At 46.4% G+C, this 15,696-nt stretch overlaps 1 protein-coding gene across 1 annotated transcript in view; it reads right to left on the bottom strand.

Moving 5' to 3' along the window:
• Nucleotides 1-826: 826 nt before the first annotated feature.
• Nucleotides 827-15,696, bottom strand: part of Grin2b (glutamate ionotropic receptor NMDA type subunit 2B) — a 448,578-nt gene continuing 433,708 nt past the window's right edge. Inside the window, exons 12-14 of the mRNA XM_085687259.2 lie at nt 14,633-14,820; nt 11,294-11,532; nt 827-9,030 (exon numbers count right to left, since the gene is read on the bottom strand). Coding sequence (XP_085543385.1) covers nt 7,177-9,030; nt 11,294-11,532; nt 14,633-14,820 — 2,281 coding nt within the window. The 3' untranslated portion in view covers nt 827-7,176. The remainder of the gene's footprint in view (nt 9,031-11,293; nt 11,533-14,632; nt 14,821-15,696) is intronic.

The following is a 15,696-nucleotide window of genomic DNA, read 5'->3' as shown; positions in this document are numbered from 1 at the left end:
CAGTGAGGTCATAGGGGACCTGAGAGCTAAGATGCAAATCAGAACACACCACTTCCCAAAGGGGAACACCGAAGGATGAATAACAGGGAAATGAAAACGCTGTTGGGTTTGTGGTAAGACGCTGAACAGAAATACTGCTTTCGAATTTTGTAGGTGAGTAGCAAATTACAGACTCATTGCAGAGCTGTAAGCATTGGGTGTGCATGTGAAGAACAACTATCTATTCTAGATGGCTGGGAGAGCAAAGATAGACGGGGATTCAAGGGTCTAACTGAATGGAAAGATTTGTCCCAACAGATGGCTGCCAGATTGTGTTTTGAGAGGAACACGGTCAGCTGTGTGGAAGGGAGGGAAGGTGCCGCAGGGAGAAGTCCTGTTGTCTGGAGAGGACCACAAAAGATCACAAAGGGGACTCTGGTGCACAGGACAAAGAGTACTCGGGTGTGACGCTGACAAAGATGAGTGAAGAAAATGCATGGTTGTGGCCTGAGTGGGAATCTCTGAGGGTTAGCTTAGAATGTGTGATAATCCCAGAAGTGACCAAGGCTCAACTATGATGTGGAGATTTGGATGTACTGAGAATATGGCATTCTTCAGTAACATAATGGATATCTTTGACTCAAAGCCTGAAACCAGAAAATATTAAACCTGCATGTCAAATCACAGAAATTTATGCACTCCTATTTTATACACATTACATACATTTAAATATTTTATACTTATGCATTTGCATATCCTACACAAGTATAACATACTCCATTTTAAAATCTTTTCTATATTTCTCAGCATTAGCTCAAGGACATAGTAAATGCTCAACAGACATTGGTTTAGTTGAACTAACATATTTATGTAGAGCTTCTTACTTTATTTTTTTCTGAACCGCTCTTTAAATCACAAGCTTAAAATAATTATTAATTGATAAACAGAGTTCAAGTTGGAAGTCATAGCTTTAAAATAATAGTTTTGTGATGGGCTTAGAATTGTGCTTCTTCATTGTAACTTGATCCCTGCACCAAGGACCACTTTCACTTTCACCAAAACAGATGGGATAAACCAGCATCCCAGGGCTGTGGGAAACTCCATACACCAGCATCCCAAGGCTGTGAGAAACTCAGTACACCAGCATCCCAAGGCTGTGAGAAATTCCGTGCACCAGCATCCCAAGGCTGCGGGAAACTCCATACACCAGCATCCCAGGACTGTTAGCAGCTCTACCATCCACTCTACTTTCCATTCTCAGTTCCCATTAGCACCACCAGCCGCAGTCACACTAGCAGAAGCAAGATATGGACATCACCAGCAGCTCATAAAGATTAGCTCCGACGTCACTGACCAAGGACACCGGATTCCCAACATTTTCCACTCATTGCCGGCATTGCCAGGACAACCCAATACTATGAGCAAAGCTCTTTCTCCTTGCTTCTGTACTACCTAGAACACTGGAACTTCACCAATTTCTTCAAGGCATGGCAAAAGCACTGCCTTTCATTCCAGGCTTTGATGGCGGCTTTGTTGTGGGAGTAGATAGTTTACGTGCCAAGTCACGAACTCACAGGGACCTTGTGTGGTGATACTGGGATGAGGGTAGGATGCGTTCATCCAGCCTGTGACCTTACAGATAGCGACCTCCCCAAACTAGGTGGAATCCTAGACCTAGGTCAATATTCAAAGCTCTAGGAATGACAAACGAGCATTTTAACGTTGACCCAAGCATATCGGAGGCCCACAGGTTAAACAGTACCTGAGGATCAACTGGCTCCTTCACAGAAAATAAGGGGAAAGAAACTAGAAACGCTTAGAGCATAGGCAAATCAGTTAACGGGTAGATTATTTGATCTAGAACAAAGAAGAGATAATGAGTGATTTTATAATATACTAATAGATTGTATGCTAAATATGATTGAACATTTTCCTTGCAGCTCTTTACGCAATATCTTGCATTTGAGGAAAGGCGACTGTCTTCCGTTCCCCGGGTCACCATTCTCACCTGCCCTATGTGGTGTAGAATGCAGCTATCTCCAAACTGTGTGCATGACTGTGTGTTGAAAGCAGATCCCAGGTAGAAGTCCTAATCCAGGGTCCCCGTGGGCCTTAACTCAACAGGTAGAGATGAAGCATGGCTTAAAGGACTTGTTTTCTGGACCTGTTATCCTTTTTCCCTGCTCTGTTTCTCCATGATGCGCCTGTTTCTTTCTCTTGCTGGCTTACGGTCGCTTATTCCCAGAAAAAGGAATGAAAATCCTAATGTAGATTAGGTGTTTAAATGTACAAATCCCTAATATGGCTTAGTGTGTCACTCTTCCTGGGAACGCTTTCATTTCAGCCGCAGACAAACAGCTCAGCCCGAATGTCGTAAATCTGCCTGGGAAGTCAACAGCTGGCAGGCTCTCTCAGGATCTTGAAAGCAAGCCACAGGTCATCTGCCATTGGCAAGGCCAGAGCCACCCCAGTATGACTGACCTCCTCAGGGTGCTTCTTGCCCCTAAAGAGTCCTTAGGCAAGCAAGAACCCTCTCTGACACCAAGGCAAAGAAAGCAAAGGCAGAAATGCCATAGTGTTTCAGCAGCCCCAAGATCACACATTTTCTATATGGCTTTGGGAACATATAGTATGGCCACAATGCCCAGAAACACTGAACACATTCACCAGTAAACTGCCATTACATCATTTATGCACATACCCGAATCATTCCTAGCACACCCAAACAGACACACACAGGGTGCCAAGCAAGGACAGGGCCTTTTCAGAGATGGTGATTTAAAGGAAAAAAAAAAGTGAGTTTAGGAATAACTTTTCCAAAGGCTTTTGCCCAAACATTAATCTTTCCCTAAATCTCGAACTTGTAAGAAAGAAAGAAAGAAAGAAAGAAAGAAAGAAAGAAAGAAAGAAAGAAAGAAAGAAAGAAAGAGCAAAAGAAACCCTAGCTCTCAAATGAGAGGTGCAGGTGACCAGCACTCTGCAGAGAATTCTTCCTGGGGCAATTCCTGATGGCCATGGAAGACTGGGCAAGTGATATTCACGGCACTGTATAGAGGACTCCTATTTTACACATGCGTTTGGGCACTACTGACACCACCAACATTTAATGGGATCATCTGGGATTTTTGTCCCCAATCACAAAATGGCTGTGGCCAGTCCCAGGGAATACACACAAAGGGTGTTTCCCAAGCTCTGGCCGAGGATACACAGTGACAACCTGGGAATAACAAGGTCCACTGCACATGCGGCACTCTGAAAGGGTGTGCACATCTTTGCTCAGGCAAATTCAAGGATCAGACTGTTGAGGTCACTGGGCATGCTGAAGTGTCAGCATCGCCACTAGGAGGAGTGATGTGGGACCACATCCACCAACCCACTTTCCCAATGGTAGAGAGCACTTGTGAGAGAAAGCATGGGTTCTGAAGGACACCAGGGAACACAAGATGCTCCTCAGGGCTCTGCAGAACCTCACAGTTTTGGATGGATTGGGTCTTGGTCCATATCCATCAGGGATGGAGATGGGAACAGCTGTGGAATTCTTCCTGATGTATTCAACTGACTTGCTACTGTGGAATTTCACATAGAAAACTTGACAGACTTCATTTCCTTATTCTTTTTAGAGAAGGCCATGAATATCTTACTTTGGTCCCAATTCAAGAATTCAGTTGGAGAAATCAATTGAGGCCAAATAAGGGGTTTAGGATAGTTAAATTATCTATCTCACTGGCAGCCACTGATGGCGGGAGAATAGGGGGGAAGGGCAATATGCTGGACATATCAATTTAGAAATGAGAGAGGGGGACAGAGAGAGAGAGAGAGAAAGAGAGAGAGAGAGAGAGAGAGAGAGAGAGAGAGAGGCTGCTATCTTTCACAAAGTCAACAACCCAGTAAAAGAGATTTTATTTGTCCGGTTTATATCGAATCAGATTTGCGACACCTAACACGAACAAAATAGCACCCTCCTGATGGCAGTAACGAGAACAAGGCAAATATAAAGCCACCATTGGTACTGTCCCTCAAATGGCCTCTTTACCACCTCTGAAACTAATTTTAGCTATTACTTTACTAGGCTAATGAGTTTTGAGGGGATCGGGTGATGTTCCTAGAAAGGCATGTAAATCTGTAAGACCCCTGTATCCATTGCTGTCCTTGTACAGCCTGAAACCATATGATGCTGAAGGAGAAAGAGTGGACATTTCTTGGGTGTGCCTGAAGTAGTCCTTTCTATAGGTGCACACAGATGGGGGACAGGATGGTCAGGTACTAGAGCATGATATGTCAGACTGGTAGGATGATGGATAAGAATCAGAGAAGGTTGCTGTGAGATATCTCAGAATCCAGCTTCCAGAAACCTCTCAGCCATGCCAAGGATGGGAGGTAAGTAGACCTCAATTCTTTTTCAAGCCCTTTGGGGAACCTTTGCAAGCCCAGGTACTGACAAGGAAAAATCGGATGCCACCAGTTTGTCTTTGACAGAGTCATCATTTCCTGGTCTCCCTAGAAGACAAGAGTCAGACCAAGTTTTGCTTAGTGCTGGTTTGGACCCTGCAAAACTCAGGCCAAAGTGCAAGATCACTTCTCACAAACCAGCAGGAAGACAGGTTTTGGAGGCGGGGCATGGACAGAAATGACTTTCCCCTGGTTTGTTCACCATTGTGGCTTCTGTTCCCATGAACTTTTCCCAGACACTCCAAAGCAAAGGCCATAACAAACAATTCCTCCCAACAGAAAATGAAAACCCATAACAAAATAATTCCCCCCTCATTCCCATCCCCACCCCACTCCCTCCAGCTCAACACCCTGAATACTCACAGGAGACCACTTTATCTATACAAAATTAATTAGAAAACAAAATATTTACATATGAAATAAACACCATCTTGATTTCTGTGGCCCGTGGAGACCATCAGAGCCCCCTGTTTTCTAGATTGCTGTTCGCTAGGTTAGTTGGTTTGCTTTTTTTTTTCTTTTTTCAGTTTTAAAGGGGTGAGGTAAGAGGAAGAGTGAGGGATGAGCCCCTGGCCCTTGGACAGAGCCAGAGTGAAGCAATGTTTCTATGGCCCTTCTCCTTCCTCCGGTAGTTGCCTCACACCCTTTGACCTCTCTCAGAGTCTTTCCTGGAACCTAAAGTAAAGCACTCCACGCTCCTCTCTCCAGACTGTTGAGAGGTTCAGCCCCTTGCCCCCACGTTCATCTTAGAAAGAAAACAAGGCCTTCGGTTGGCTTTTAAATGAAAGATACTGAGGTAAAAATCAAGGAGGAAGGTGGGAGACAGCAGTCGAGGATGAAAGATGAGGGAGGGTCGTGAGGCAGGGCAACCAGGAAGGCAAAGAGCAGCCCTGGAGGGTGTGACGTGAAGAGACATGGCGGCTTCGTTCCAGAGGAGGGTGAGCACCTTTCTGGTTTATGTGTCCTGTGTGCGACAAGGCGATTCTGCAGTCACGCTTCCAAACAAACCCAGGGCTCTTTGGATGCCACCCTGTGTGAGGGGACGGCAGGACAGTGGAACTGACCCATAGGACACCCCTACCCCAAGTTTCAGGACAGGCAGGGACACAAATATTCATTTCCCTTCTTCAATTTCCAACTTTAAGCGAGGGGGCATCACTCCTGCCAGCACCCCCATCCCTGGACCTGGAGTTTTACACACACGCACACACACACACACACACACACACACACACATACACACGCACACATGTACACACATACACACGCACACACATACACCCATGCATGCACGCACGCACACATGCTTACTGTTGAGTGGTACAATCAGAGGGAACTGGGGGTTGCGGAAGAGAAATGGTTCCTTCAGGAGTGCTCACATTAGTTCAAGTCATACTCCAAATCTTGGTTCTCTCTGGCTTCCAGAGCTGTACCCTGGAGGACAAGCTCATTTCTCTCCTCTGTCTGTCCCCTGTCACTTATCACCGGCTTTGGAGGAATTTGCCTACCCTTCCAGCTCTAGGTTAAGTGAGAAGGGATCAAAGCATTGAAAACATCCCCCTCTCTCACTTACCCTACTGTGAATGATTCTCCTCTTCCAAACCTTCTGTGGAGAGTCTTTCCTCAAACCTTAGCCAGGCAAGGAGCTAAATGCCTAAAAGAGTTTTCTAGAACCTTTTGCTCTGAGATTGGATAAAAGACTCATGGCTGCTTCGATTTCCCTCATGCCTTACTGGAAAGTTCTGCGCCTAAGCTATAGTAACTATAGACAACACTGACATATCAGTCTGCAGGGTTGTTGCAGTTCCTTTCACTTTCTCTTGTCATATACTTTTCCTATAGTAGAGAATTTTCTTTGTCAAGAACCTCCAGCCTCTCTGAAGAAGGGAAAAGGGAGAGCTAGCCCAAATCCTGGTAACCTGTGGCATTGGTTTATATATAAGCCAAAACAAGTACATTACTTAAGCCTACGGAAGAAGGCAGTGAGCCAAGGCTCCCCCCCTCTTTACTCAGAGGCAGCTGACCACAAGTGGGTACAGATGTACATGGACATATGTGCACACAGAATTCTCTACTCTTGCCTCCAGTGAACCATAGGGCACTATTGCAGTGAATGTCCCAATTTGCTCAGGAATCCCTCGTCTGCCAATGGCCTTCCCCCTTGGTTCTCCACCGCAGAGTTTTATGGGGCTGAGGCAAACTTTTTATTTGGCTTATATATAAGCACAGAATCACTTCCTGCCCTCTGCTGTTTACAGGGTCCCTAGGCAACCACCAACCACCCAGCAAGAATTCAGCAAAAAGCCCCTTCTCTCTTATGAGCGGGACGCCAAAGGGCCTTCCTTAGGCTGCCTTCACTTCCTAGCCTGAAAAAAAGAGCAGTTTCAGGAAAGCCTCCCTCTCAGGGCTCAGGGCACTTCCGCACTAGGAAGAAGCCCACAAGCAGCAAGCACTTCCTGTCTCCTCTCCATCCTCCCACACTGAGGCCCGTTCTATCCTCTCATGGCTATAGGAGTGGTGGACAGATGCGGGGAGAAGAGACCTGCGGAGGGAGGAGAAATGGTGCCGGCCACGAGGGCTGCCTTCAGTAGGAACCAGAACTCCGGGATCCCATAGAGAAATTAAAAGAACAAGAAAAAGCGAATGGGAGCCAAGTTCACCCCCGACTCTTTCCAGGACATGCGCACCACGCGGCCCACAGCCCTACCCCTCCCGTACCCACCTTAACCTCTCTCTCTCTTCCCTCACTCAGACATCAGACTCAATACTAGAAAGTTTCTCATAAACATGTCCATTGCTGGAGCCATTGAAAGCCCTGGGGTTTTTGTTGTTAGGCACACAGGGGTTGGACTGGTTCCCTATACAAATGTCCTTCTGGAAACGACCAGGCACAGCCCCATGAAGGGCCGACACCACTGGCTTATTGGTGACAAGGGCCCGGAAGTCCGGCCTTGTTTTCGATGCCCCTGCCACCGTGGGCTGCCTGAAGAAGTAGGATTTGCTGCCGTGAAGCAAGCACTGGTCATCCCCAAAAGTGGGGATGAAAGGGTTTTGCGTGACCCGGTCAGGGTAGAGCGACTTGCTGAGCATGTAGCCGCCGCCAGGGTTGTTGTGGTGGTGTCCGGCAGTGGGCACTGAGGACTTGTTGTTGGCAAAGGAACTCTCACCAGCTGGCATCTCAAACATGTGGGCGTAGGGGCTGCCATCCATGAATCGGCCCTTGTCTTTCAGGCTCACGCTGCGTGGGGCCAAGGCGGCCTCCTCCTTCTGCAGGTCCACGAAGGTGTCGTAGGAGTGCTGCCGGCGTAGCTTGTTTCGGTTCTTCTTCTGGGCCTTGGAATTAGTCGGGCTTTGAGGGTACTTGGTGGTGGAGGCATTGGATGTCACAGCCACAGGGGCAGCCGGCTGGTCCAGTTCCTGCAAGGAGTTGTCCTCGCTGATGTCATACAGGTTCCCAGCCTTCTTGCAGGCCTCGCACCTGATGCAGGCCTGCCGGCCCGAGTTCTGCCCTGCCACCGTAGAGGAATAGTTGTGCAGCTTGGAGGGGCAGCTGCGGCAGAAGTTGCCCCCAGACCGCTCCTCCCAATCTACATTGGTCAGATTCTTCTCCCAAGGAGCTGGCACCCCACCTACCACGCCATGTTTATCGCCTGTTCCATGTTTGAGGTGAGACCTGTTGGTACAGGGCCCACCTCCACTGACCGAATCTCGCTTGAAGTCGTCACTACGTTCTTTGTAAATGTCGGTCAAGTCCACATGCTCCCAGTGAGGCGAGTTCTCCTTTGTTCGGAACTGGTCCAGGTAGAAGTCTCGGAGCCCTTCTTTGTCCCTGAAGTAGCGCTTGTGGTCTGGGGAGCGGGGTGGGCGGCGACGATAGGCCAGCTCGATTTCATCAAACTCCCTCCTCGACTTGGCCGAGGCCGGTCGCTTCTTCAGACTGTCCTTGTACTGCTGCTTCCGCCTCTTAGCTGCATTGCCCTCGATGTTTCCATAGGTGACAGTGTGCGTGGAGATGTCTGAGACATCCGATCGAATCAAGTCATCATGGCCACTGTAGCGGTCGCTCTTGAAGGAGAACTTGCCGTACAGGTCGCTGAGCTGGCTGTGTTTGGAGGAGGGCAAGCCGATGTCCAGGGGTTTCTTGCTGATTGACCTGGGTTGGGTGGTGAAAGGTGGGTTGTCACAGTCGTAGAGCCCGTCAATGGAGCTGGTGCTGCCGATGCTGTGTGGCCGGTGGTGATGGTGATAGTGGTCCTGGTACACGTTGCTGTCCTTGAGCTGCAGGTTGCCAAATGTCCTCTCTACCTCACTGATGTAGTCGCTGAACAGGTTTTCCTCACAGGGCGGGTTGTTGTATGACTTACAATCCGAATGGGTGAAGCTGCGGCGATGCTCAGAGATGTCATAGACGGAGGACTCGCGGCGGATGAAGTCCAGGGCACTCTGAGGGGAGCCGTTTACTCCAGACAGGTTGGCCATGTTCTTGGCTGTGCGGAGCAAGCGCAGGATGTTGGAGTGTGTGTTGTTCATGGTAGCGGTAGGGGAGTTCATCACGGACTGGCGCTCCTCTATAGCGACACCATGGATGCAGCTGTAGATACCCTGAAGGGACATAGGAGGGTGTCATTGAGTTCGGAGAAACGGAAACACAACACAGACAGCGGGCGTGCTACCACTAACAGTCTAACGAGGCAAGACAAAGATAGGGGAAGCAAGAGGCAGGCAGTGAACCACGCTCACAGGACATGTGACTCAGAGCTTGGCCGATGGAGTTCCTTGAATTTAGCAAATTTCTATTATGAGGAGAGTAAGCTGGCCACCAGAGAGGGAGATGCTCATACCAGGGGACTTGAACAGTGAGATGACACGCCAACTGTGCTTCAGCTCCAAACACGATCTGTCTTCGTTTTCTTCCCTACACTCAGATTTTCACAATTTATAAAAGAATTCATGCTATAAACACATGGCAAACAGAGGGAGCAGGGTCTCTCACCACAGGTTCTGGGTCTCTTTTGCTCTGGTTGGCCACTCCTGACTGATGGCCCTCACAGTGGCCTCTTGTCTCTAGCCCTGATTTTGAGCAGCTTTTAGAATTGTGGTCCACAAATAACCAGGGAGCAATGCTGTCTGTAGCTAAGCATGAACTGAATCACACAGAGAATTAGAAAGCCCTGGGGTCAAAGGAGGGTTTTCTACTGCTGTGGCCTACACTGTGGGAGTGAAGAACTGGGGCGAATGTCTAGGGCTCTATATGAATAAATAGCTCCCTTGCTAAGGTCTCTTCTATCCACTTTTTAACTTGGTTTTCTTCTTATATGAAGTATTATCACAATCAATTAATGTTTCATTAAATTAGTATTGATAAAGAACACCTGGCATAGAGTTATTTGATCAGGGCACTGAAGGATAGCATCCATGAGATGAGATGGGTTTCTTTCCTGGGCCACTGGTCTCCCCACATCTAGATTCAGGTCACCCTACTGCTCACCATTCATGTGCCACCATGGGAGGTGGATGGCAAGGGAAGTGACTTTGAACTGCATCTTTTCATCTGAGAACAGTAATTGGGGAAGGAATCTTATCTGAATGTGTGGGGCCGAGAGCAGGAAAGGTCAGAAGGAAGATGGTAGTTATGTGGTGAAGAAGTGTCAGACTCTGTGAGACACTAGGTCTTCCTGGGGGGGCATTCTGCTCACTTTCTGCTTCTCACTTCTGACCCCTTGACTGTGGACAGGGGACATGTTAAGTGTTCTCCTCTGTGAAGACAGTGTTCATGTCAGGGGGCCACGGATGAGATTTCTTTTCTCTGTTGCCTCTGTGGCTTCTGGGAAGGGCTACACAGAGGAACCCAAGGCACAGGGACCCAGAGTCCCACAATTTCCTTTCTCCTGTTCTTATGTGATTGAATGAGCTGCATTAACTGACAGCTGGAGAGGAAATGGAGAAATTGTTCCCTGCCACTAAAACACTACGGGAAAATGACCAGAGAATGAAACAACTTAATGAGAAATCCATTCCCTTTCACAACTCCATTTGAGTCAAGGTTGGTTATATACGGAGTTCGATCCTCAATCCTCAAAGGTCATGTGAGTTCACCACTCATGTGTGAGTCCCTCAGCTGCATTAGCAAAGCCAGGAGAATCCTACTCTCTCTAAAAAAAAAAATTCCCTCTGTGATCTGAGGTTCATATACCCACCTATTTCCCCAATACCTCACTTTGAACTGGAAATGAAGATCTCAAAACCAAACTATTTTCCTGGTACCTCACTCTGAACTGGAAATAAAGACTCCTAACCTAGTCTGAAGTCTTGCCCCAGTTAAGTAAGTTTCTGGAATATAAGTTTCTTAGAAGTCAAGACTTGGGTTCTGTTAGGTTCTTTTAAATGTTATACATTCTTACAGTGTTGGTATTATAGACATGTGCCACCACACCCAACCTTTAGACTCTTCAATCCCCTGTATCTCACACGTGGTTAAGATCTAAGAACAGTAAGACCACCGGCAACATGCCTTTGAGTGTTAGACTAAGATATGTTACACCTTCCTATTTAAGGATCAAGTGATTAATGCAGAATCAGTTAATGGTGATGTAAAAAGCAAATGGGGAAATTTCAAATTTTCTGTGTTGAGAGATCTGCCTTTTTAAAACTGTGAATCAAACATCTGAGTCTCAAATGGAAGAAAACATAGCACCACCCATCTTAGAAACGCTTGGATTTCTCTCCCACGGATTCCTGGGGACAAGCATATGACGTGGCTTCATGCTTTAGCTACATAAGGCTGCAACGAGCACCCTCTTGGGTCTCTCTGCTTGGCACAGAACAAGGCTAAACGAGCTCTAGGTTTCTACGTCAAAACACTTACTCTGCTGATGGAGAAGACCATGCCTGGCTTGCCAGAACAGACACCCATGAAACAATGCCGGAACTGCCAGTAGAACAGATGTTCACAGATGAAGGTGATGAGGCTGAGAGCCATGGCTGCCCCCAACATATAGAAGACGCCTGCCATGTTGTCGATGTCCAGCTGGCTACTCATAACCTCATTCTTCTCGTTGTGGCAAATGCCAGTGAGCCAGAGAGCTTCCAGTTCTTCCATCTCCCCTGGAAAGAGGGCACAGAAGGAAACAGATAAAGCGGGGAGGAAAGAGAAGGGGAGACAAAGCAGGAAGAGAGTTGAAGGGGGTCAAAACATAACAGAAAGAGACACAAACAAGAGAGAAAATGAATACTTTTTATTAATGTCATTACATCTCAACTCATCAATATACCCCTAAGTATTCAGTGACATTGTAACGAATGAACTATAGATGGCAGAAGGACATGGAACTTCCCTGTGGTTCTCCCTTATCCCGTGCAAACCGGCAGCTCAGTGTTCAGAGTTACCCACAATATAGTATGCAAAGAACAAGGGTTCAAATTAGAAACGACAGTTTTTGGGCAAAGTGGTTAATGTGGAGAGAAAAAAAAAAGAGAGAGAAAAAGAAGAGAGAACTTGAGAGTGGGAATGGATTTTAATTTATATTGTACATAAAAGCATCCCAGACTGCAGGACTAGCATAATCAAAGGGGAAGAGGTGGGAGACAGGGGCTTAGGGAGAGGCAAAAATAATAAACAAACAGTTCAAATAGAATGATGCTCAGCAAGAAAGCTTAATAAAAAGATTAATGCAAGCATTCTGGGGTTAAACACTCTGTCCTTTATTTTATAAACAGTGGGGATAGCATAATCAAATGGGCAAAAGCTGGGACTTATACAGAGCAGATTAGATTGGGGAAGGAGAGTTTGAAAGAGATTGGAGAGAGATTGAACCGCTATGGTCTCTCAGAATTACAGATCCTTTGTAGGAGTTGGCTTCTACAGAGTCAGCTAGGGTTCCTGAATTGGGGGTCGTCAAGACCAAGGAAATGTCAGATGAAAGGAACAGAGACAGAAAATGCAGGATAGAATCGGGAGGTCTGTTTGATCATGCTGAAATAGCCAAATAGCCCAGAGTTTATTTCGGAACTTGCTTATATACAAAAGCAGAACAAAGCACAGCACAGATGGTCAGTCAGTGTCTAACAAGACCATTTCTGTCCTTGAGTGAGCAACCTCCTAACTAACTTGCGCTTGTTGCTTGGGAGCAGTCTTACTTTCTATCTTAGGTTCCTGAGGTTTGTCATCAGCGGTATACTGTCTACTAGATAGAGGGTTCTTTTCTCACAGGCAAAGTCAGAAGTCTCTCACAGCCCTCAAGGTTACTGGATAAAGCAGAGCAGGCAAGCTTGAACTCAAATGACTTATAGTCAGAATGGAATCCAGATGGAAATGGAGTCACATGGGCTCCCACAATCTCTTAAAGAGAAAAATATGGAAAGCAAAAGAGGAGCAAGTTTGAATGAAACAAAACCACCCCAGTGGAACCTGCCTCCTCTCAACCCTGTTGAAGGGACATTGATTACTCCAGTTCTGTCAGATCTCAATTACTTTTATCTACAATCACTGGATATTAGTCAGCAGAAATGTAGATGTTATTCAGTAGAAACTCTTGGGCAAAAAATGATGAAATAAAACATGTACCCTAGAATGTCACTAATTTCACACAAATGAAATTCTAGAAATCTCATGAAGGATACTGGTCAGTCGATTCTGGTTTGGATGAAAGTCTGAACTTTGCATGGCCCAGTGAAAGCCGAAGTCCTCTCTACTGATGCACTTGGTTATAGACTAAGAAGCCATTTGGCTATGAATGGTTACACCAACATGGTTTGCTCCAGTTACAAACTCCCTGCTCTTCCTGATGGGAATCCACTCACTTTTATTCCCTTCTTTGATTTAACAATGCTTTTCCTAACTACTCCAGCCGCCAGATCCAGCTGTAGTCTGAAAACCCACCTCTGGGTTTGCCTCTGATGTCCTCCCCGACAAACAAAGGTCCTCTAGCCACAACTGACAAACCCACAGGGCTGATTAGCTGGAGAACCATGCAGAGGGAGGCGCATGTGCAGCTGCATCAGTTTGTGTGAGAGGGCTGCTGGGAAGAGCTGATGCTTTGGACAAGGAAGGGAAGAGAAATTCAAAAGATAGTAGCTTAATGAAGCAAACTTTCTCAGTGTTCAGCCCACCCTGGAAAGGCACAGTAAAGTACCGTCTGGTAACTGCATCTCCCTCTACCTCTTCAGACGTGACAATCAAGGCAGGACAGAGTGGAGGATGAGGAAACAGCCACACACTCATTTCTCTGGGAACAGATAGAACACTACCCTACTGTTTTGGGCTACACATGGAGTGTTATCTGAGGTATCTATCTGTAGCCTACTGCATCCCTGAAGGCTTTCTTATACCACACAATCTTCAAATGTACCCTTGTCACCAACTACTTTAATACCTTCCTTCATCTTTTACCTAGTGCAAGTGTGTCTTCTTACAATTTATATAAATTACCAGTATATATATGTGTGTGTGTGTGTGTGTGTGTGTGTGTGTGTGTATACTGGTAGCTATGGATGTAGATGTATTTGGAAATAGGGTCGTTGCAGATGTAATTTATCATAGTAAGATCACACTGGAACACAGTGGGCCCTAATCTCATATGATTGACCTTAAGAAAAGTATGAATTCAGAGAGAGATGATGTTTCTAACAGAAACACGTACCCAGGAAGAATGAAAGTGGAGACCTAAGTGGTGCCTTCACAGGTCAAGGAAGACCAAGCAGAACCAACAAGCCATCAAAAGTCGTGAGACAAGTGTGGTGATATTTTGTTTGTGTTGTAAGATCACAACACAGATCTGTGCCTGAAGATCAGAACACAGAGATAACCACACTAACTAGCCATGGAGGACAGGCAGTGGTGGTACAGACCTTAATCCCAGCACTGAGGAGGCAGACACAGATGAATCTCTGTGTCTGATATCTGACTCTGGGTTTTTTTTTATTGAGAGCAGTTAGGAATCATGTTACAGGGAAGCATGACGAGAATTCTCCTTTACCACTTTCAAGTGAAACTGGCTGTAGTGCCCAGAATTCAACACGATGAACCCTATGTTTATGTCGTTCCATCCATGTCATTTGTTATGGTGGCCCTAGCAGTCTAAAGAGAGCTCTTCAGTCTTATCGTATCCCATGACAAGCTGTTTTAGATATCCAGAGAAGAAAGGTTGCTATTTCAGAATGGCCAAGGGTTGAAGCCAAGTGAATACTTCCCCTTTCTTTAACTCACCGTCTCCAAATAGCTGCAGAATAGCAAGGTCTACCTGGCGCTTCCACCCGGAATCTTTCTGGATAGCAATGCCATAGCCAGTGGATGCGAAGACCTTGCCACTGCCAATGGTCACCAGCTTGCAACCTTCATCTCTTCCGGCCATGTAGTTGAGCACCGCTGCATCGTAGATGAAAGCATCAAGCTTCCTGCACAGGAAAGAAAGGAACCAACAAATACCAAGTAGGAAATTACACAACAGAACTGCCTATTGGGCCATTAGTATGAGCGGTGCAGTTCCAGAAGCTATGTGGAGGACTGGCTCCCAGTTAGGCTCATGTGGGACTATTGTCAGAGCCTAAAGCCTGCGTCCCAGGCTGTTGTTCTTCATGGGACTTCAGGTTCAAAAGAGCCGTTTATTTTTTCCCCTCCCACTAGGAATGATAAGAATGTAAGTTGGGCCCGAGGCCAACTCATAAGCTGTGTCTGAAAAGGAGAAGGAGTAAAAAGCAATCAATAAAAATAATAACAGAAATAATGAAAAGTAAGCACCACAATGATAACAAATAGCATGGGTGAGATTTATATAACGTTTTTCATTTCTCAGTTCATTACGGTCCAGAGTGGGGAAAAGTGTAGGTGTACATGCTTCAGGAGATGCATGGCTATTTTGGTGGTCAGAAAGGTTTCACTATTGTCTTGTATCATTTGACTTTGCTTTGAGGGGCCCGAGTGGTGACTGACAGCCCAAGCTTGTGCAAGAGCGAATGGGAAACATTGCAAGAGAAGGTGGCATACAGAAGAAACAAGATCATTCAAATTCCTAAACCTATAGGCACATGGTGTGAGACATGGAGCTTTGTGAAGAAGGGTTACGTAGAGAAAAGATCCTGGCTAAGAGCAGGAAGGCATGCATATTGTTTCAAACCAACATGCCCATACATTAAAAACAGAGGAAGCAGCTCAGATGAAGCCATGCAAGTGACAGGTCCGAAACGAAGCAGAACATGCAGCCCCCACCCCGCCAGCCCGGGCCAGACATTTATAAGTTGGAGATCTTTGTCCTTCTTTAAGAAAAGAAAAAA

This window comes from Myodes glareolus, chromosome 3, assembly GCF_982192425.1.
Source record: "Myodes glareolus chromosome 3, mMyoGla1.1, whole genome shotgun sequence".
Classification (NCBI taxonomy): domain Eukaryota; kingdom Metazoa; phylum Chordata; class Mammalia; order Rodentia; family Cricetidae; genus Myodes; species Myodes glareolus.
The sequence above is the reverse complement of the archived record's forward strand: the minus strand, read 5'-3'. Positions and strand labels throughout refer to the sequence as shown.